The sequence below is a fragment of the Rhamphochromis sp. 'chilingali' genome (genome assembly GCF_963969265.1).
Source record: "Rhamphochromis sp. 'chilingali' genome assembly, chromosome: 2".
Taxonomy (NCBI): Eukaryota; Metazoa; Chordata; class Actinopteri; order Cichliformes; family Cichlidae; genus Rhamphochromis; species Rhamphochromis sp. 'chilingali'.
Window position 1 is genome coordinate 67,838,075 of NC_137930.1, and position 20,710 is coordinate 67,858,784.

The 20,710-nt window shown below is 42.4% G+C and overlaps 1 protein-coding gene across 1 annotated transcript in view; it reads right to left on the reverse strand.

Annotated features, from left to right (window-relative positions):
• Positions 1 to 20,710, reverse strand: part of cdh13 (cadherin 13, H-cadherin (heart)) — a 402,884-nt gene that overhangs the window by 58,774 nt on the left and 323,400 nt on the right. Inside the window, exon 8 of the mRNA XM_080875355.1 lies at positions 15,190 to 15,330. Coding sequence (XP_080731481.1) covers positions 15,190 to 15,330 — 141 coding nt within the window. The remainder of the gene's footprint in view (positions 1 to 15,189; positions 15,331 to 20,710) is intronic.

Here is a 20,710-nt window from a genome sequence, read left to right on the forward strand (position 1 = left end):
ACTGCTCTTGGTTTGCCTGATGGCTGAAGTAGGGCCTGTACTTTATTTGAACTATTTGCAGAGCAAACTGAACGTGCCATTAGAGCAGGGCGATATGGCCAAAAATATTTATCACGATATATATTTGAAAATTTGCGATAACGATATAACTGACGATATAATTGATGCGAGACAAAATACAACTCCACAACATTACTAGCGCAAAAAGACAACCTATCATTTATTTTCACTTAAACAAGAAGCTGGTTTTTATGTACATTAAAGCTTTATAAAAATGTAACAGTGCAAATGCAAATTCCTTGCTGAAAGTTTAACCAAAAGGCATTTCCAGTAGAAATGGGCTGACATATCCTGAGCATAACCATGTATAATATCCACTGAAGTTAAAAAGAGGTGCTTTGCAACATTAAACTGCAGTGTGCAGTACGCATTTTTCGGACCATAAGGTGCACGGGATTATAAGGCACATTAAGCGAAACAAAGCAGTCAGATAAATCAAACTTTATTAAACTCATTCTTCTTGCTTCCTCCACTTCCGTACCATTGATTCATTAATGTTGAATTCTCTGGCAGCGGCTCTATTCCCATGTTGTTGCAGTATATTAATGACTAACCTCGTATTGTGGATGGATTATCTCAGTTGTTCTCCTGACTGAAGTTTGGTCCGTTTACAGCATCCTGCCATGCGATTGCATTTGTCTCTAACCATGAGGAACCTTAACGTTAACTTTTATAAGTGGAAAAGTGTTAGTGTTCGTCCTCCAGCTTCACTGTTTATGTTATGCTAACATAGCTGTGTCGCTAGCGATCACGTAGCACATCATTATATACCAGCTAGCCCAACTTCAGTAACCCTACAAACGTCACTGCTGTTTAGTTTCCTGTCTTCATTTATGTTGGAAGTGATAGCAGAGCTGTACGTTTGATTTTTTTCAGAAATCTCTCAGTCAGAACATGCAATATCATGCTTAGGTAACTAGCGAAACTAGCGAGCTAACTTCCGCTAGCTTCCTGCTAGCTTCTAACTCCGTTAAATGTAATGCATTTTGTTTTCATGGATGCCTGGAAGTTAAACTTCATAGTTACACCTGGTAAAGCAGCAATGCTGATCGTTTTATTAAAGATGAAAGAATTTAGACAGTTTTTAACTCTTAGTTTTTTTTTGTTTTATTTGTTTTTTTTTAAATGACATCAGAAACAGCAGTATGCGACATTACGTGATGGCAGAGCTTCAGTTCATCCTTTGTCTTTTTTTTTTTTTTTTTTTAATAAATAGGACAGGGGGAATGAATGAGAGAAAGAGGGGGAGAGAAAGAAAGAAAACCAAAGGGGAGAAGAGACGGTGAGAAGGGGGGGGAAGAGAGAGAAAAAAAAAAAAGAACTCCTGGGTCACCTGTATGGAGAAAAAAAAAAAACAAACAAAAAAAACAAACAGAGGAGACAGCAAACAACAAAGAGCAACATAATAATAGAGAAAACAAAGCACCATCACAATAAACTAGCTAGTCATAGATATCAATATTTACTAAATAATAAACGATATTGTGCAGCACGCAAGATAGACAGCGCACAGTGTGCTTTGAGGCAGCAGCCAAGAAAGCTTTAGTCCGCGTCTGTGAATACCCATGTGTGCATACCTGTGTGGATCAGCATGCTTGCATTCCAAAGGTTTCTCCATGTAATGATCTGCTAGGGAGTGTGGGGGGGCCACAGCCCCGTCCTCCAGGGTGTGAAGCAGTTTTTAACTCTTAGTGATGCTGCAGTGTTCGTTTGACCTGAAGAATACGGAGTTTAGGACCCAGATTTCTCCCAGATTTAAGAGCATCTTAGTCCGACAAATATGACAATAAGGACGGCCGCTTGCATGTTCTGCAAAAAAATGTGCTTTGTCGTGTATCTGACGGACAAACACCAAACCAGTTCCACATCACTGAAGTTGCACCATTTTTACAAACCAATTCTGGTTCATCTGTTTCACTCAACAATCGGCCATGTGCGTATGAAAACAAAGGCACTGCGCATGCGCGTTTTACTCATATTCTATCGCGATATTTCATTTTCCTATCGTTGCCTAACATTATACCGGTATTACCGTGAACGGTATAATATGGCCCAGCCCTACGTGCCATAGATCGTGGCGTTTAAGCGGAACATTGTACCTCAGGATGCTAAAAAGGAGGAAAAAAGATGCACCTTGTCAAAATGCTGTGAACATTTGTTTAACACGTTGTTTTACGGTCAAATATCTGCAAAACTAAACACTGTTCATCATTAAATTAATGTTTTTCTTTCAACTTCATTTCAAGAGCACGTCTAACCTCGTGCAGCATACATCTCCAAGCCAAAGCCAAACAGCTGGTTGATTTATGGAACCACAAAACCTTCATCTCAGCATTGTCAACAACATTCATTCCACCTCTTCTCCAACAGATGGATGTGCAAGAGAAACCCTAACTTCTGGCAAAACGCCTGAGACAGAGATGTGAAGCCTTGGAAAAGTATGCACATCTGTCAGCTTTACCAAGTAACATTAAATGCGCTCTGCCTCATTAACACCAGTACAGAGAAAGCCTCCTTTTTCTTATACTGCCTTTAATTTGTCTTTCATTGGCAGCTGGCAGTTTTTGCCTGTTTCAAACCAGTAACCCTGCCCTCGTGCAGATCTATGGTGCTAACACATCAGGACCAAAAACAGTAGAACTATGTAAACATGTGTCTGCACTAGGGCTGCCACGATTAGTTGACTAGTCACGATTACGTCGACTATCAAAATCATCGACGACTGATTTAATAGTCGACGTGTCGTTTGAAGCTTTGTAAGATCGCAAAAGACGCAGGAATAAGTAGCAGGATTTAAGAGTGTAATAACGGACTGAAACAGAAGATGGCAGCACTGCATGTACAAGGATGCCAGCTGCCGTTAAACCCCGAAGAAGAAGAAGCTGTGTCCCAGAATTCATAGCGCGGCCCAGCTCAGTTTCCAACAATGGCGGCAGCTAGTTAGTCTTAATATTACTCTTATTATTCTTTCTGGGTCACAAAATAAACGTTTAACATATTTTCAGGCGAGAATGTAGCTGTGTAAACCTCAAATATCTGCTCAGTTTATCAGGACACCACATATTTTCAAAAGCGCTCCGATGTTTTCGGAGACGTCTGTTACCCACTAGCTCGATAGCTAACCGGGGGCTAGGCTAACTAGAGCCGTGAGAACACCGGACTCCCGGCAAATTGTTTTCAAACCCACCGCCGCCTTTCGCTACTCAGGTTAAACATGATATATGAGTCACTTAGATAACTTAATGTTATTGTTTGGCTGTTTTCAGTATTTTATTTGTTCCTGAGTAAATCGGCTGAGTTTATTAAACTCCACCAAAACAATCTGCACATTTAATTAAAATTTAATAAACTATCATCTTGTCTTTATTTTTAGTTAGCACAGACCTTAAACACTTAAAGCTGTAAGCTAATGATAGTTATATAAGAGCAGATGCTGCTGGTGCAATAAGCTGTCGTTTTACATCCAATGGATGATGATCTGATTAGTCGACTAATCGCAAAAATAATCGGTGACTAGTCGACTATCAAAATAATCGTTTGTGGCAGCCCTAGTCTGCACTGAGTGCAATACTGTAAACCATTACCTATATCAATATTATTGATCCATCTTTGCTGTCCTCTAACAGAGAAATACAAGAAGAAATGTGCGCGATTCCAGTTAACCATATATTTAAGACTGCAGCATGTACAATCACACACAAACAGACATGACTGAAGATCAGCTTACATTGTTCCTGGATGTCTGTCACAAAGTGTTATGAATACAGATGGCAGTTGTGGCTACACTGACAGGCAGCTGAGCAGCTGTTCGTTTGTCCTAATGGAAAGTACTTTGTGACACGTCCCTGCTGCCCCAAAGATTTTCTCTGACATGCAGCACACATAACAGCAGCCCATCACATTAAATCTCTCAAGATGAGACTATTTTGCCTCTGAGAAGCATTTGCTTCATTGCCACGACACGGCAGGGAGACACTGCGACACAGCCGTTTGATGTTTGCCTTTTTGATAAGTTAGTTAGTGGGTTTTTCTTTTTACTGGACAGTTTCTTAGACCATCTGAAAGAAAAATATATGACTCAGAGAAATCCAAAAATCATGAACATTTTCAGGACTTTTCAGTTGATTAAGGATGAAGCCATCTCATTACTTTCGCCCCTTGGTGGCTCTATAAAACATAGAGGTTAGAAAGAAACCTCAGTTAGACAAGAATCACACATATTTTGCTTTTCCTTTATCAGCTTTTGAAAGCAGCTTAGCTCTCAGCAGAACGAGGTGTAGACATTGCAAATATTTGCAACAAGCTACCATTGTGCATGTGATTGCTCATCTTCTCACCCAATCCCACACCCAGGCATGGAATACTTTTCCGTCTAGCCTCTCCACTTGCTTTTTACACTGCTCACAGCTTTAATCCTGCATACAGTAAGTGTGCCTGGGGAGTTAATGAGCTTACCTGTGTCTTTATTAAATTTCTACAGCTTGTGTGCAGGCTGCTTCCAGAGATAGATTTTTGATGAATCTGACATTTAGCAAAGCAGCTTTTCAGATTCTCTATTTGTCAATTAAGCTAGTTAACGAAAATATTCCAGGATACAGGCAGGCATTAAAAACCCATATGCCTCAGAAGCAAGGTCAGCGGGTGGGGGGAGGTTTGGAGTCTTCTCCCACCCCCATTCTCTGCGGCCTGCTGGAGCGGGAGGGCTAGTAGGAGGAGTTGGCCGTCCGACTGCGGTCTGGGGTGTGGGGCCTCCCTGCTGCTGCGGAGTCGGGGCGGTCTGCCTCTCCCCACCGCAGTGAAAAGGGTAACACCACCTGGGTCTGGGTGCAATTCCCCCCTCCAGGGGCAAGGGTACCTAGACCCGGTTTGTAGAGTACGCTTGGGGAGTGTGATCGTGTGTACAGCGTCTCTTTATGTCTGTCTCCACGTTGGTTGAGTGTGGAGTAAGTGCATATGAGAGCATGAGGGGGGGAATGGATGTTTGTGTCTGTGTGTGCCTGTATGTCTGTGTCTATATGTCAGGTTGGGTATCAGACGCCACCTCTCTGGGGACACCTCAGGCCCTCCAAGGTTTGGAGGCCTATCTCCACCCACCACCACTTCCCCTGCCGGTGGCGGACTCCCTCAGGTGTCGGTGTGTTGGTGGTTCTTTGTGTCTGGGGGTGGGCGTCCGGGTACACACCGGCTCACTCCTTGGCGGCCGCTTGTCGGGGCCTGGGGCCTGGGGCTCGCTCGGGCCCCTTTGGAGGTGGGGTGCCCCCGGCCTCTCGGCCTGGGGCTCGGTCACTCAGGCACAGCTGGGGGCCGGCGGAGCTCACGGGCGCGTCACTGCAACTCCCCCTGACTTCTGCTCCGCGGCTGCTGGGCGAGCCCTCATCTGGGACTCTCCTCAGCTCTTACTGGAACAGTGGCGCGGCTGCCCCTCTGTTGGTCTTCCATGGTCTCTTGTGTTCTGGGGGCCTCTGGATGTCTGGAGTTTTGATCTCCTCCATACCCGCTTCACACCCTGGAGGACGGGGCTGTGGCCCCCCCCACACTCCCTAGCAGATCATTACATGGAGAAACCTTTGGAATGCAAGCATGCTGATCCACACAGGTATGCACACAGGTATGCACACATGGGTATTCACAGACGCGGACTAAAGCTTTCTTGGCTGCTGCCTCAAAGCACACTGTGCGCTGTCTATCTTGCGTGCTGCACAATATCGTTTATTATTTAGTAAATACTGATATCTATGACTAGCTAGTTTATTGTGATGGTGCTTTGTTTTCTCTATTATTATGTTGCTCTTTGTTGTTTGCTGTCTCCCCTGTTTGTTTTTTTTGTTTGTTTGTTTTTTTTCTCCATACAGGTGACCCAGGAGTTCTTTTTTTTTTTCTCTCTCTTCCCCCCCCTTCTCACCGTCTCTTCTCCCCTTTGGTTTTCTTTCTTTCTCTCCCCCTCTTTCTCTCATTCATTCCCCCTGTCCTATTTATTAAAAAAAAAAAAAAAAAAAAAATGACAAAGGATGAACTGAAGCTCTGCCATCACGTAATGTCGCATACTGCTGTTTCTGATGTCATTTAAAAAAAAAAAAAAAAAAAAAAAAAAAAAGAAGCAAGGTCAGCCATTCAAGTGTAGCAACTGATGTATGATTGAGCGCCGGCTCGTCCATCTGGAATGGCCCAAAGACTGAGAAGTTTTTAACTTTCTGACAACAATCTGACAGTTCCAACTTTGTGCTGCAGTTCACTTGTGTGCTCTCCTGTAAAACCTCCATAGTTCAATTTAGCACTTTGCAGCTAAATCAGTTTCTAGAGTCCCTGTGCAATTGAGATTAAAAAAAACTGCTTTAATAAAGTAACGCCTGGCTTTTTCTTCAGTGGGAAAGAGTACAATTTGCTTTTATTCCCAGGTCAAATGACTCTGCACTAGTCTTTATCAGCCCAGCCTCTGATTGGCTGTGATGGAAACAGGACATCACTGTCGACATGCTCATTTTCAGCTTAGTCAGGACGCAACAAGATGATTATCAGAGAACAACACAGATGTTTTACATGAGTTTGCAGATAATTTTTTTTAATTGGTATTTTGCAAAATTACAAAATATGCTAAAGAGAAGCTTATTGTTTATTTGGTCTCTGCATAATAGCCTATAGCTTTTCCAGCCAGTTTCCTGTCTGCAAGCTTAGTAACACATTTTTATTTAAGAAAGCGCTTTTCAAAACACTCAAGGACACTGTACACAAGCAATAACAACAACAGACGTAACAATTTACAAAATAATAAGGATAAAACATAGAGCAACTAAATAAATTAAAGTAGCAGGATGGAAAAGTTTATGTGGAGTAGGCTAGTGTGAACAGGTGAGTTTTGAGTCTGGACTTAAAAAGAGGAAGGAAAGGGATGTTTCTTATCTCAGAGGAAGACGGGGGCAGAGCAGCAGAAAGCCCGAGCCTGAGGTCCATAGAAGTGAATCAGCAAATTTCAAACAGCAGCAGTTGCAGGAAAGGTTCAAGATTACATAAAGTTTAAATCATTTATTGCTTTTTATGGACAGAATCATGATTGCAGAGTACTTCCAGTTACTTAAGAAAACAAAACAGATTCATAAAAAGCAGAAGTTTTGTTTTTTCCCTTTATGCATTGATGCAATAAACTCGTCCAAAAACAGTCATTTTGCAGCTCTTTTTTGGTAAATCAGGCAACTGCTGAACCTGAGAGGACGACCTACTTTGATACATAAAAACATGGGCATATTTTTTAAAAACTGGACCTGAGCTGAAAATAGTTTTTCCCTTTAAAATATAATTGATTACATGCAATCTATTAACAGCCACCCTTTTCTGCAGAAGACAAAACTGAAGACAAAATCCAACATGCAGTTTTGGTTCCTGCACTGATGGTTTCAAAGAATGAGTTCATGTTTCATCAGAGTCGAGAATCAAACATTAGATTCATCGTCGGTGAACTTTGAATAGGCTGCTTTCCAACTTTAGGCCTACAAACTCTGGGGTCCCCTGGGCAGGGACAGCAGCGTTTTGTTTTTAGCAGAAATATGAAATCACTTCTTTATCAGGCGCTGCTATTCTGGATGAATCACTCGAGATAATTATGTTTCATCAATAGAAAAAAAGAAAAGAAACACGATCACTCAGATCAGCCTTCTATTGAGCCTCCAAGTGAAGCCAAAGAATGGCAGTAAAATACTCCAACCATATAAAGAAAGCCGCAGAAGACAAAGGCTCAAGTTTTTCTATGAATTTCTCACCCAAGATGTTAATCTAACCTGATCCATTCACGCTGCTTTCTGTCTAACAACTGCACGAGGACACTCACAAATACACGTGTACTATATTCCCTTGAAATATGCCTCCGACTTGTCATACGGCACACCGATCCAGTCCCATTTCAGGCCAGCTACGCCTCAGCATCATCCAGAGTAAAGTGCTGTGTGTAGCTCAGAGCCAGTGAAGCAATCATGCAAGGCTTTCAGCTAATCCATGACACCTGTTAGCCATCCCCCAAGATAGAACAACACTGACGTGGCCCTGCCGCACTACGCCTGGTGCTGTGCTCATCACCACAAATGTCTTTATCAGCGGGACAGACGGATTGCAGGTGAGCATATTCTCGTGGTCATCGCAAAGCGGAGAGCGGGGAAAAAGTGAAAGGATGGAAGAAGGGAAGTAAACTGAAAGACAGGCAGGCAAAGAGAGTGCAAAATTGAGTGAGGGGGAAAATAAATCTGGGCAATGGCTGTCAGGAGCGTGAGTGACAGGAGAGATAAGGTCCATCACAGTGTCGGTATGAGGAGCAGGAGGGGAATAGGACCAGTCAGACATGGTGCAGAATTAACAGAGCTGCTGAAGAGTGGAGGGGAGACAAGTAATGCAAGTGTAGAAGGAACAGAGTGGAGGAGAGATCGGGATACTGGTGCAGGAGGATGAACCAAATAACAGGGCAGGGCAAAAGGTGCACGACTACATCAGCGTCTGCTCTAATGCAACATCAGCTGTGAAAGGTTTAACAGTACTGTTATTAAGACAGAGGAATATCAAGTTCAGCATAGCAGAAAGTCTCAGAGACTTTGAGTAAATGCATATAGATAATAAAAATCCAGCTGCGACCGGGAGATAAAATTCATCAGGAGAAATATCCATCTTCGTGACAGGAGCACACACGTCGAGCCTTTCAGACGACAGAGCTAAGGGTTACTACATAATTTTGTCTTCTTGTTTCTTCTCCTCATAAAAATCGGATTAGACCCTCACTATAAAATTAATCAGGCCAGAGCACATTCCCCTACAGAAGGAGCTTCAGTAGGAAAATGTAATAAATTTCCTAGTGAGGAATACCTCAGCTTCCGATTTTAAAAATGGCAGATTGATTATACGGAATCATCCATCCTTAAAAAGAACTTACTAAGGAGAAAAGTAACGGCGGTTTGGCAGCTAATTCTGCCATTTTTCATAAAGAAGGTTTTAAGCATTCTCTCCATGTTCATATTTCAGCGTTGCACCAGTGACTCTTCAGGCAGGTTGTATTGCAACATTAAGGATCACTTATCTGTTAACTATAAGCTGCTTCTTACCCCTGAAAATGAATCTCATTCATTTTTAACGGGGCAGGGAGTGCAACCTCAGATTCTTTAGTTTTGTTGTTAATATTTTAAAGCACTAATCACAAAAAGTTCAGAAGAAAAGAAACGTGGAAGTTACATTTTGACTTATGATCGATGCTATCAGTACTCTCGTTTGACTGAAACCATACATAAAGATCTGTGAGTCCACCCCTGTCTTACTAGCGTGCAGCAGGGCAGCAGATAACAAAAGAGAACCAAAATGAACAGACATACTCCCTAGGGGTGCAACGATACTCGTATCGATATTGAACCGTTCGATACAGAGCTTTCGGTTCGGTACGCATATGTATCGAACAATACAACATTTTTAATTTATTTTATCAACTTTCCTTCTGACGATGCTGTCTGTGTTGAGCGCTCAGTGGATCTGTGCTCGACAGTGCAGCCTAGGCGGAGTAGTCGAACGCAGATTCACTGAGCGCAGCGCAAGCTAGCAGACAGAAGCTAAGCTCTCCTTGCAACATGGCAAATTGAACCTCCCCCACCCTCATTCAGATCTGGCGTTTGGAATTATTTTGGTTTTCATGTGACGTATGACCCTGAAGGTAAGTGAGTCATGGACTAAAGTAAAACAGTATGTTGGATGTGCCACGCAATGCTCAATTACATGGGTGGGAACTAGTGCGTTAGCGCAGTTAGCTCGTTAACGGAGATTTGCCGTGTTGTGGCGTTAACGTCATTTCAGATTAACGCTGACAGCACTAGTGGGAACACAACGAATATGACTGCACATTTACTCCGACAGCATCCTAGTGCAAAGACAAGTGGAAGCAGACAAAAACAACAAGCAGCATGCTACAAACTTTACCCGAGTCATTTAGACAGCCGTTAGCACAGGATTCTCCTTATGGGGACCTGATATGTTTAATATGCTGCTGAGAATATAGCCCAGAAGAAGCGTATAGTAGAGCTTTTATTTTGAAAGAGCCATTTCTCTGTAATAAACTCTCTTTTCCAAAGATGAGCGATTCCTCCATCAGATAGATTTATTTTTTTATTACTTTGTTGTTTCAGCAACATTAAATTTAAAAACTGTACTTTTGAGTTAAAATATATATTTATAATTTTAATAAATGACAAATTAAAAAAGCATGAACATTTTTTTTTGTATTGAAAAAATATCGAACTGTGACACCAAAGTATCGAACCGTATCGTTGCACCCCTAATACTCCCTTTTATTAAAGCTCACTGGCCTGTTTTAAAAATGGGTACAACTCTCCAAAGAAAATTATTTTTAAAGATTTAAAAAAATGTACATAAATTGCCAGCACTTTTTCAGTAATCTTAAAATTTTGCCAACTTGTGTTATTATGTAGCACTTTTGTTTAGCCACATCTCCTGGTTGGACGCCTGTTTGCCTTCCCAGCTCTCACCTACAGCTCGTGGAAGCTGCTTATTCAAGCTGGCTAAGGATTTGTAGTGGGGCTCCGTGAGGGGCTGGTGGGTTGGCGAGTGGATTAGTGAGACTGCAGCAAGAGGAATCTGAATTAAAACTGTATGAAATGATAACAGTGATAATCATTTACGCTCACACTGCGGGTGTAAGTGTAAATGATCATCTGTCTTTGTGTGAGCATATTCAGTGCGTCCTGTAGGTGAAGTTGCATCCTGGGAAAACATGAAATTCACTTAAACACACAGGAATTAATTGGCAGTGGAAGCTCAAATATAGTGATATGAATCACAGTTATCAAAGTGTTATCAAAGTGATAAAAAGGATGCTGCCTCAACCTGCACAGTCGTGTGCTGTGACTTGGACCTGTTTTCATTTTGTGGCAAAACATGGAAGTAACTTTAAATCCCCTCTCAGTATTCCTAAATAAATAATGCACTTTGCAATTATCTGGTGTTTCCATTAAAAACCAGTAAAAGAAGCTATAAAGACGTTCTTAAGTAGTAAATCTGACGTCCACAAAGTCAGAAACAACTCAAGAGAAAAATCTCCAATTTCGATCCACTGATTAGATTTGGGAGTAAAATACATTTTTCATAAGTTGGAAAAAAAAGAAAATTCAAGTGTCTAAAAGTATTTTGTTTTTCAGATTCATGACTCCAGAGCGACAAATTCACACATTTCAGTGCTTTTATCCACTTTTGAAAGATTGTTCCAATTATCTCCTGCACTAGAAGAAGTCTGGTGTCGGTGTTAAAATAACATGAAAATCTGTTCTGAGCCATGTTTTAATATAGTTTTTGTATCCACTAAAAAAGATATTTATCAACAGTAGCTGCAGTATCGTGCTATTTAAATGCATTTAATTTATATTTTGATTTAGCCTCAGATGTGACATCAGATATGAATAAGGATTATATCCTGAATGGCTGTCATAGCCAAGGTACCAGATACAAGTGCTGTAGTTTTACAGCTGTGATGTACGTGCTCGTAGCATCACAGCTAACGTGAGGAACACAGTAACTGACCTCTATCCTGTTTCATAAAGCATAAACGTGATATTTGCTCATTTCCATTGTTTGTTTATGTGAAGCGTAAGTGAAACAGAACGAGTACTGTGAAAAACTAACTACACAACTAAAATCAATAACTTGAAGTGATTGTTTTCTATGAGTTTATCGCTCTCTCACATCATCTCTCGCATCATTGTGAAGCTATTCGATCCCGCTCGTCTTTTCGGCGTAGCTTTATTTGATCAAACTTGTGGCTATTTGTTTATGGGAAGCTCTCCTAAGGTTGTGCCACAGCATTTGTCCAGACTTGAAGCTTTAGCTGTCACACAGACTGAATGACTGCAAGGTGCCCGGGTCCTGTTGCTACAAAAACAAGCCCAGATCATCCCCGTCCACCACTCGACAGCTGGTATTCGATGTCTGAGTGCTGATGTGTTCTCTTTGTGTTTTGCCACACAAAGCGTGGTGCGTTGTGGACAAATATTCCCCTTTTGGTCTTGCATGTCCAAAGTCATGTGATTTCTACTGAATATCCTTCCAAACAAGCCACACTTGTTTTACAGGGAGAAGGTTAACATTTACATGCTAACTGAGCTCTGAAGCTCTCTGAGCACTGCACAGTCTGAAAACGGGCTGTGACATCCCCTCCTCTGATAATTGCTCAGTTAAAATGCATTTGATTAGCAGCACTTGGCCTCATCTTATTCATTCCCATGCATGTACTTAGCTTTTCCTAGGCCTGCACAGAACCCAGTGAAAGCTCTTTTCACCTGCCATCCATCCATCTTCATCCGCTTTATCTGAGGCCAGGTCGCGGGGGCAGCAGCCTAAGCAGAGAGGCCCAGACCTCCCTCTCCCCGGTCACCTCCTCCAGCTTATCCGGGGGAACACCAAGGCGTTCCCAGGCCAGCCGAGAGATATAATCTCTCCAGCGTGTCCTGGGTCTGCCCCGGGGCCTCCTCCCGGTGGGACATGCCTGGAACACCTCACCCAGGAAGCGCCCAGGAGGCATCCTCATCAGATGCCCGAACCACCTCAGCTGGCTCCTTTCGATGTGGAGCAGCAGCTGCTCTACTCTGAGCCCCTCCCGGATGGCTGAACTTCTCACCCTATCTCTAAGGGAGAGGCCAGCCACCCTTCGGAGGAAGCTCATTTCTGCCGCTTGTATCCGCGATCTCACAGCTCGTGGCCATAGGTGAGGGCAGGGACGTAGATCGACTGGTAAATTGAGAAAAAAGGCTTTTCACCTGCCTTTTTTACAAATTACAGAGGAAAAGGAAAACAGTCTCTGTTCGGTTGATCCAAGTAGACGAGTGCTGGTCTGAAGCTAAACTTTCTGATGGTTGTCTCTCTGCGTAGAGCTGTGGTAGGTAAGTCTGAGAAAATACAGAGGCTCCCTGCGTGGGGATTATGTTGCTGAATTCATACAAAATGTCAACTCAAAAAAAATCCAGCAACAGTGCATTTAATGAATAATAACAGCATAACGTCTCCTGAAAATGTGATTTCTTCTCCTTTCCTTGCCTCTACTTATGTCTATGAGTAAAATTCTCTTTTTTTACTCACCTTTTCATCCTGTTCTCCATCTTTCGCTGTGTGAGTTCTCATAAGCTGGAAAAGGAGCTTTTGAAGCTTACACGTGGTCTACAGGAGGGGGTGTCACCAGAAACAGACAACTCGAGAGTCTTCTTAAGGAGGGCCTGCACAAAGTTCTATGAAAAGCCTTGAATATTTAGCTGAATAATTTATATGGTGAAAGCTCGAGAGCAGCTGCTGACACAGGCTTAGCACCAGCGCACGCTCACAATATGATGGCGTTCATTCGAGGAGTCGTAGATGATTCATGGACAGGTTGAGAAGCGGTCAGGGAGAGAGCAGGGTAAAGGATTTACACAGGGAGCTTAACGTCCTCAAACACTTGTTTTATAAAAGCTCAATTTCTCCGTGGCATTAAACATATCTCTTCCCAGTGAGGAATGAGAACATTAACTGGGACACGGACACGGTGCACTCTGCGTGGCCCTGCCGAGCCCTCCGAGCTGTAACATTTCACGTCTGAGCTGCGCCCCTTACAAGCTCCCCTGACACCTCGATGCATCATGGGAGGGCTGCGGGAGGTTTGGTTCGGGCAAAAGTTTTATGTGTCTTAAAACCTGACAACAGCTGTGGGCATTTCTATTAAAAAACACACAACTCAGTGTTGGAACTGCACCTTAAGGTGGAAGGTGGGTCTTTATCTAGTGGACCTCGTTCTTTCTCCGTGTTTTTGCAGCTCCAGAGATGAACGGGAGGCACGAAGGCAGCAAAACAACCGAGGGGGCAACTCATGACAAATTCATGTGGAGGGCGTACTACAGGGCACTCTCTCGCCGACTGTTGAACGATTTTACGGTTATTTTATGTGTTTTATGTTATTTCCTGACTAACTTTCTGCTGATTTTTAACTCAACAGTCCAGTTCATTCAAAAGAAGGAATGCTGCCCCTCCTGCTCAGTGCTTTCCTTATGCGCCCTCTGCACCTGCATCACACACCCACACCTTCTGCCATCTGTTCGGGGTTTTCTTGAACTTTACCTTTTGAAGAGAAGGATGAAATATCTTCATATGAGAAAACAAAAGGTCACACTGACTCAGACAAGTTCATGAGCTGGGTGAACAAACACATGTACATGAAGTATGTGTAGAAGCAACTGAGTGTAGCACCAGTGTATGTCTCCATAAACAAAGTCCATCTGTCAAGTCACTGCAAAGGGCAACTCTGCATAAACCATTGCCTTAAAAAACCTTGATTACTACATTACCAAGAGTTCAGGCTCAGTCTCTGCCACAGGGCACAAAACACGGAAAAACAGCAAAGAAGAAGCACAATTTTACTGAATGCAAAATTGAAAATATCAAAAAATAAGACGATGTATGATGCGGCTGGTTTATGTTGTTCATTCTGGCCGTCAGTGTATCAGGTTCAACTAGGTCTACGATGTGTTTATGCATGTCTAAAGCACCCAAGGGTTCACATGAGAAACTGGGACTACCGTGGAGGCCCAACTTCAGAGAACCAATAAGCTTATAAAGACATAATAATATTTATTTTAAGTTTAGCTTCTTGGCGCTCAAAACAATATCAAGCATCAGTATTTTCCTGGGTGTTTTTTAAATTGTGGTATTACAACAGCCTTACTGTCAACACTCTAACGTTTCAGATCACAAATACTTGAAAAGGAAAGCAAATTCTGTTTTCACACCATATAACTAAATATGCATTATTCTGACTGTTGTACAGTTAATTCCCCTGAGCACAAATATATGCAGTAATCTATTACTTCACTTTGAAAAGGTGTTGTTTGAATGTTTATATTTGACGTGTCACAGTTATTGTCATAACTTATTGTCTCCATAACAGAGCGAGATGCCACTGGGATGTATCTGTACTATGATGTCCTAACTTCTTAAAGACGCAGTTCCTTTATTAGCCACAGTAATCTCTGACTTTTCTGGTGGGAAACTGCAGGCAGGAGACAAGTGACCTCACATAGCAGACAAAAACAACCTAAGCGAGCATTAAGAAAAAGCAGAGAGCGAAAAAGGGAAGTTTCTCACCAGCGGATGTGTGAACTCTGGGGCATGGTCGTTCTTATCTGTTATGGTAATGGTGGCGGTGGTTGTTCCTGTTAGGCCCACCTCACTTCCTGCCATGTCCTTGGCCATGATCTCTAACTCGTATGTTGTGGTTGGCAGGGTCTGGAAAGAAAAGACACAGTGAGACAGAAAAATGTTCAGAAGTATGCAGAAGATGTAAGAATGTTGTTGACAATCTATACCGACCTGAATATTCAAGGAACTATGAGTAATAACACCATGAGGTTAACGAGGAGCCATTTAAGTTGCTAACAATTTTAACATCACTGTGAGGTCCTTTATATGCACCTTCCTGCTCGAACACAAGTGTTAAAGCTCCAGTAAACGCTCGCTGCATCTCTAATGAAAGGTCAAGAGCACACATGTTTTTTCGAGCATCCTCCACCGTGCTCTCAGCCGTCGGACTTTGTGAAAAGACTATTTTTGTCCCTCTGATTAGTGAAATTATACTTCACACTGTGTTTGAAGTATTGCCTTGCTTTTAGAATCTCCTCTCCAGCCTTTCTGGCTATTTTTGTTGATTAGATGTTGTAGTTTAAAGAATGAGTCGATGATTAAACCCCAAACTGAATGCACTTTAATTCAGCCTTAAAACTCTAATTAAGTCCTTCACAAGCTAGCGAGATGGCTGTGGCCTTGGTTATAAAGCAGACCTCCTGAAAATAAACCAGAATAAGACATTTAATCCATTTGTGACCTGCCAGCATCTTCAATCTATACAATACTTGGAGAAATATAGCTTATAGATAAAGCGAGGGGGAGTGACACTCGTAATGATCAGAGCAGCAACAATAAATCATTGAAATAGCGTCTAATAGAAATGTTAACTGCAGTGTATGAATAGCAGGGAGAAGGGGCTGGTGAAGCCAACATTTACTTATTCGCTGCAGTGTTTTTGCTCCACTGGAGGTGTTAACTGTCACATGCTTAATAAACGTCATCCATCTGTCGGAGTGAAAACGCTGGTGGAGCGATCCTGCTACAGTGAGAAGTCACCTCAGACTTCTCACTGTGCCCGGGACAGAAACGGATGGATGGACACCCTGGAACTTGTAAATTATGTAACTGTCCCAATATTTGTATCTAAAAAAGAAACCCATCATTCATCATTGGGGTCTTTTTCCTTCTTATACTTGTCTCTGTTTTGTGTCTGTTTTGGGGTCATATAGAGAAAAATGGCTTTTCGTTTTTCGACACGTTCAGTTCATCCTGTTAAAGTTCAAACTGAGAATCCCAAAGGTGATTTAAGTTGGATGTGGCAGTGCCGTCGGTGCCAGGTGGGCTGCTCTGGTTATTTCAGAAACTGCTGCCACCTCTACGGTTTATAGGGAACGGTCAGAAAAAGAGACAAATATCCAGCGAGTGGCAGCTCTCTGGGTTTAAATGCCTTGTGTCAGACGTCAGAGCAGAATGGCTGGTTTGAGTTGATAGGAATGCAGAAGTAACTCACATAACCTGCTATTACAACCAACTAAGGTTTGGAGAAGAGCATCTCTGAAAGCGTAACATATCGGACCATGAGGTGGACGGGCTACAGTGCTCCCATCCTCTGACGGATGCTTCCAGCAGCATAATGAACCCTGTCACAAAGCTCACATGATCTCATACTGCTTTCTTCAACATGACAATAAATTCACTGTACTCAAGTTTCCTCCACAGTTAACTGATCCCAGGAGAGGACTGCTGACGTGTAGCAGCTCTGAATGCAAAAGGGGGTCCAAACCAGCACTGTTGTACCTAATAAACTGTCTGACACGTTCTCTCCAGTTGCATTAATAATCTTAAATCCTTTAACCACCTATGAATCTGATCGTGCCCCTGATCTTTAAATGCTGTTAGTGAGAAAGTTATTGTTTATGGACAAAGGCCTGTGACCTGATATTACACACACACACACACACACACACACACACACACACACACACACACACACACACACACACACACACACACACACACACACACACACACACACCCCTCCTGTGCTCTGCTCACTGTCAAACTGAGTGGCAGCAGCAGTTGTCAGTGTGTGCATGTATGTGTACCTTTGCCTGTTCATTGGAGATATTGCTCTAATCAATTTCATGAGACAGGCAGGGAGATCATTGGCTACACACCTTCAGGCTCATTTTAATTATCGCTTCAACCTGAATTTAGCATAAGGAACTGCAGACTGAGCTAAACAGCAAATCTGACACGCACGCGCAGATATCATCAAAAAGGCCGTTCTCCCAACTGCCAATGACCCTGTTGAAGGAGGCCACCGAACCACGGAGGGATGCATTTTATGATCCCCGAGTGCGAGAAGATCACAGCACCTCTTATTAGAAGTAGATTTCAGCACAACAAGGTCAAAATTTATTTCTGCCAATTCTAAACTAAACAAATTAATTTGCCGTGTGCAGCAGGTGAACGGTGGCAGCTACTATCACATTAATTCACATGTTCAGTTTTTTCCAGAAAAATCAGCTTTTAAAGTAATCAATTCTATTTTATTATTATATGTTTATATCAACAGCTTTCACACCATCTTAACTTTTTGTGTTTTAGTCAACAATCAATACTTTTTTATACATATAGAGCTTTCCCCTTAAATTTTGTACATCATATGTTGTACACGTGCTTCATTAAATTATTTCCTATTATTATTTCTATTCTTTCTTCAAGTTATTATATACACACACTACACTTATTATAAAGATAAACTATTTAATTTTAAGCCGATTCCACTCTTAGATTATATCACAGGATCATTTACATGGTTATTTCTGCCTTATGCTAATTTTTCCCATAACGACAACACGTATTTTTGATTAGTGATGCTTATTAATTCTTATCAGTGCCATATTTCCCACATTTCCTACATCAGACAGAGTGAAAAACACGTTTTTGTTTCAAACTTGTATTGATTTTAAAAACAATGTTCAGTGTTGAACATTTAAATGTCTGGGATGACTACGTACTTTACTCTAAAACATTAAAAATAAAACATGTAAATGCTAAATTAACCCAAAAGGCTGTTTTTATATTGGGTTTCGACACGTTCTCATCCCAACACGTAACATGCCGACGCTATGTGACAAATCGTCTGTTTGTTACGTGGTCCAAGGCGTAAGAGCGGGTTCTATGAATGTCAGGTTAAGGCTAAGGTTAGGGCTACATTAGAAAGCTGCAAAGCTTTTAACAATCCAGAGCGTCTCATAAGGACGTGCAAGGGTACCTCTGGTGTTACTATGTCACGCCTCGGGCCGTGACAGACGGTCGGTATGTTGCGCGTTGGGAACGAGAATGCTCTGTGGGTTTGTGTGCAGATGACCAGCCGAGAAGCCAGTACAGACTCCAGACATCAACTCCATTCATTCAAGAAGCTGCTGCGTGGTAGACTGTGGGTGCAAACGCAAGACAGTCAACAGGTGTTTCTATCAATAGTTTGTCAGACATGGTGGGTGACAGCTCCGCCCCTCACAACCAGCTCCGCCCCTCACAACCAGCTCCTGTTCGATTGAACGCCAAGCAGGCAGATGGTGCTCCGTGAACCTGTGAGTTTATTAAACCCTCGCACACAACCACATGCGAATACACACATGCTGGCTTCAAAACACACAGACGCATCCACACCTGAGCACAGACGTATACTTTTGCCCTCCAGCTGGAGAAGAGCAAGGCTCTGGGATACCTGCAGTCTCAGTGGTGTCTAAACACATTCAGCGTGGTCTCCTCTGGCGACTGACAACGTCTTAATGAGTATTTCCTGAGTCTCAACTCAATTATAAACTCCCTGGCAGTATCTAGCCAAGAAAAGATGTTCACATTCACTCTGGGCGAGAGTTACAGCGAAAGGGAATTTTCCCTCCAGGTGTCAGAAAACTTCCACTGGCAGCATGCTGATTGAGATACTCCTCTCAGTTAGCTTCTTAATTTTTCAGCCTCTTGTTAATCCGTCTGGAAACACTCAATTAAACTTCTGAGCAGCAACGCTGCCATAGTCCATCAAAAAAGTTGCTTTTCCCCTGGGTATTTCACTTTACAAAGTCGAGTCGCCGTGTGGTTAATTGTAATAAAAAATAAGGGCATTTGTGTTTGGTTGAATATTTCTTTGATGTAATGTCGCCCGTTATATGAAACTTGGGCACATCCATTTGTTTCTGGTACTACGGCTCACTCCAAATAATGCTGCAACTGGCTTTGCCGAGAACCAGCTTGAAGGTGCCCTTTGGCACAGGCCCTACCTGGATCAGTCAGGGATTATATGCTTAGAGCAGACACCAAGTGGCCGCTGCTCACAGGTGCTGCTAATAAGATACCAATCAGCCACCTGATTGTCAGCACCTGTGCTACCAGAAGCTCAGAGTCAGTAGCAGAATAAGCAATTTGGCAAAATTTTCACGGGTGCAACCCACATGCTCAACTCTGCTGCTCAACCCACAAATAGCTCATATTTTCTACTTGAATCTGCTTGGTATGTTTTTCCTCATTTGTATTTAAGGAGGAATGGCAGTGTGTTACTAGAACCATCATTTCCCTGATCGGACCTCCCCAAGGGATTAACAAAGGTCTACTCTACTCTATTCTACAGTCTTGTTACAAGTAATGAACCAAATGCCAATTTCCTCACGTTTTGTGACTGATTTATATTATTTGTACATTACATATCATTAAGTATCTGTCTCTGTCATGCAGTCCTATAGTCTCGAACACATATAGAAAGAACATAACAATGAAGTTCATGTGTAGGAAACTGCAACATAAAATCATGGGATCATATCCTGTAAACCAATAAATGGTAAATGGCCTGCATTTGTATAGCGCTTTTCTAGTCCCTAAGGACCCCAAAGCGCTTCACACTACATCCAGTCATCCACCCATTCACACGCACATCCACACACTGGTGATGGCAGCTACATTGTAGCCACAGCCACCCTGGGGCGCACTGACAGAGGCGAGGCTGCCGGACACTGGCGCCACCGGGCCCTCTGACCACCACCAGTGGTCAGAGGGTTATACAATAACTGCTGTATAAATTACTACGAGTCTTTAAATAGACAATTCAGTGTTTAATGAGCAGTTTTGTCTTATTTTTAGTTCAGTTTGACTGAGGCAGATATATTTTTGTCAAGAGCTGCTGAGTTTTATTTAGAAATGAAACCTCTGCTGAACTCTTGAACTATTAGAAGAATGGACGCCAGAATGAGAGAAATTCCTTTATTCGTTTGAAGAATGGCACCGTCTCCTTCTCTACGTACAGTATAATTCATTTTGTAAAACATAAGTGGGAGAAAAACTAGGAACCCACAGGTGATTTCATTGAGCGATTGCGGCGACGAAAGCTGACGTAAAACCGAACAAAGAACTAATGAAGTCGAGCGCACCGAATGATATGACGGGCCTCGTTTCAGCAACATCTGATCTGGGAATGACATTTCAGGCCATCGCATTCTACCTTGAAAGGATTTTTTTTATCAAAGCCTCTCAAGTAAGGCCA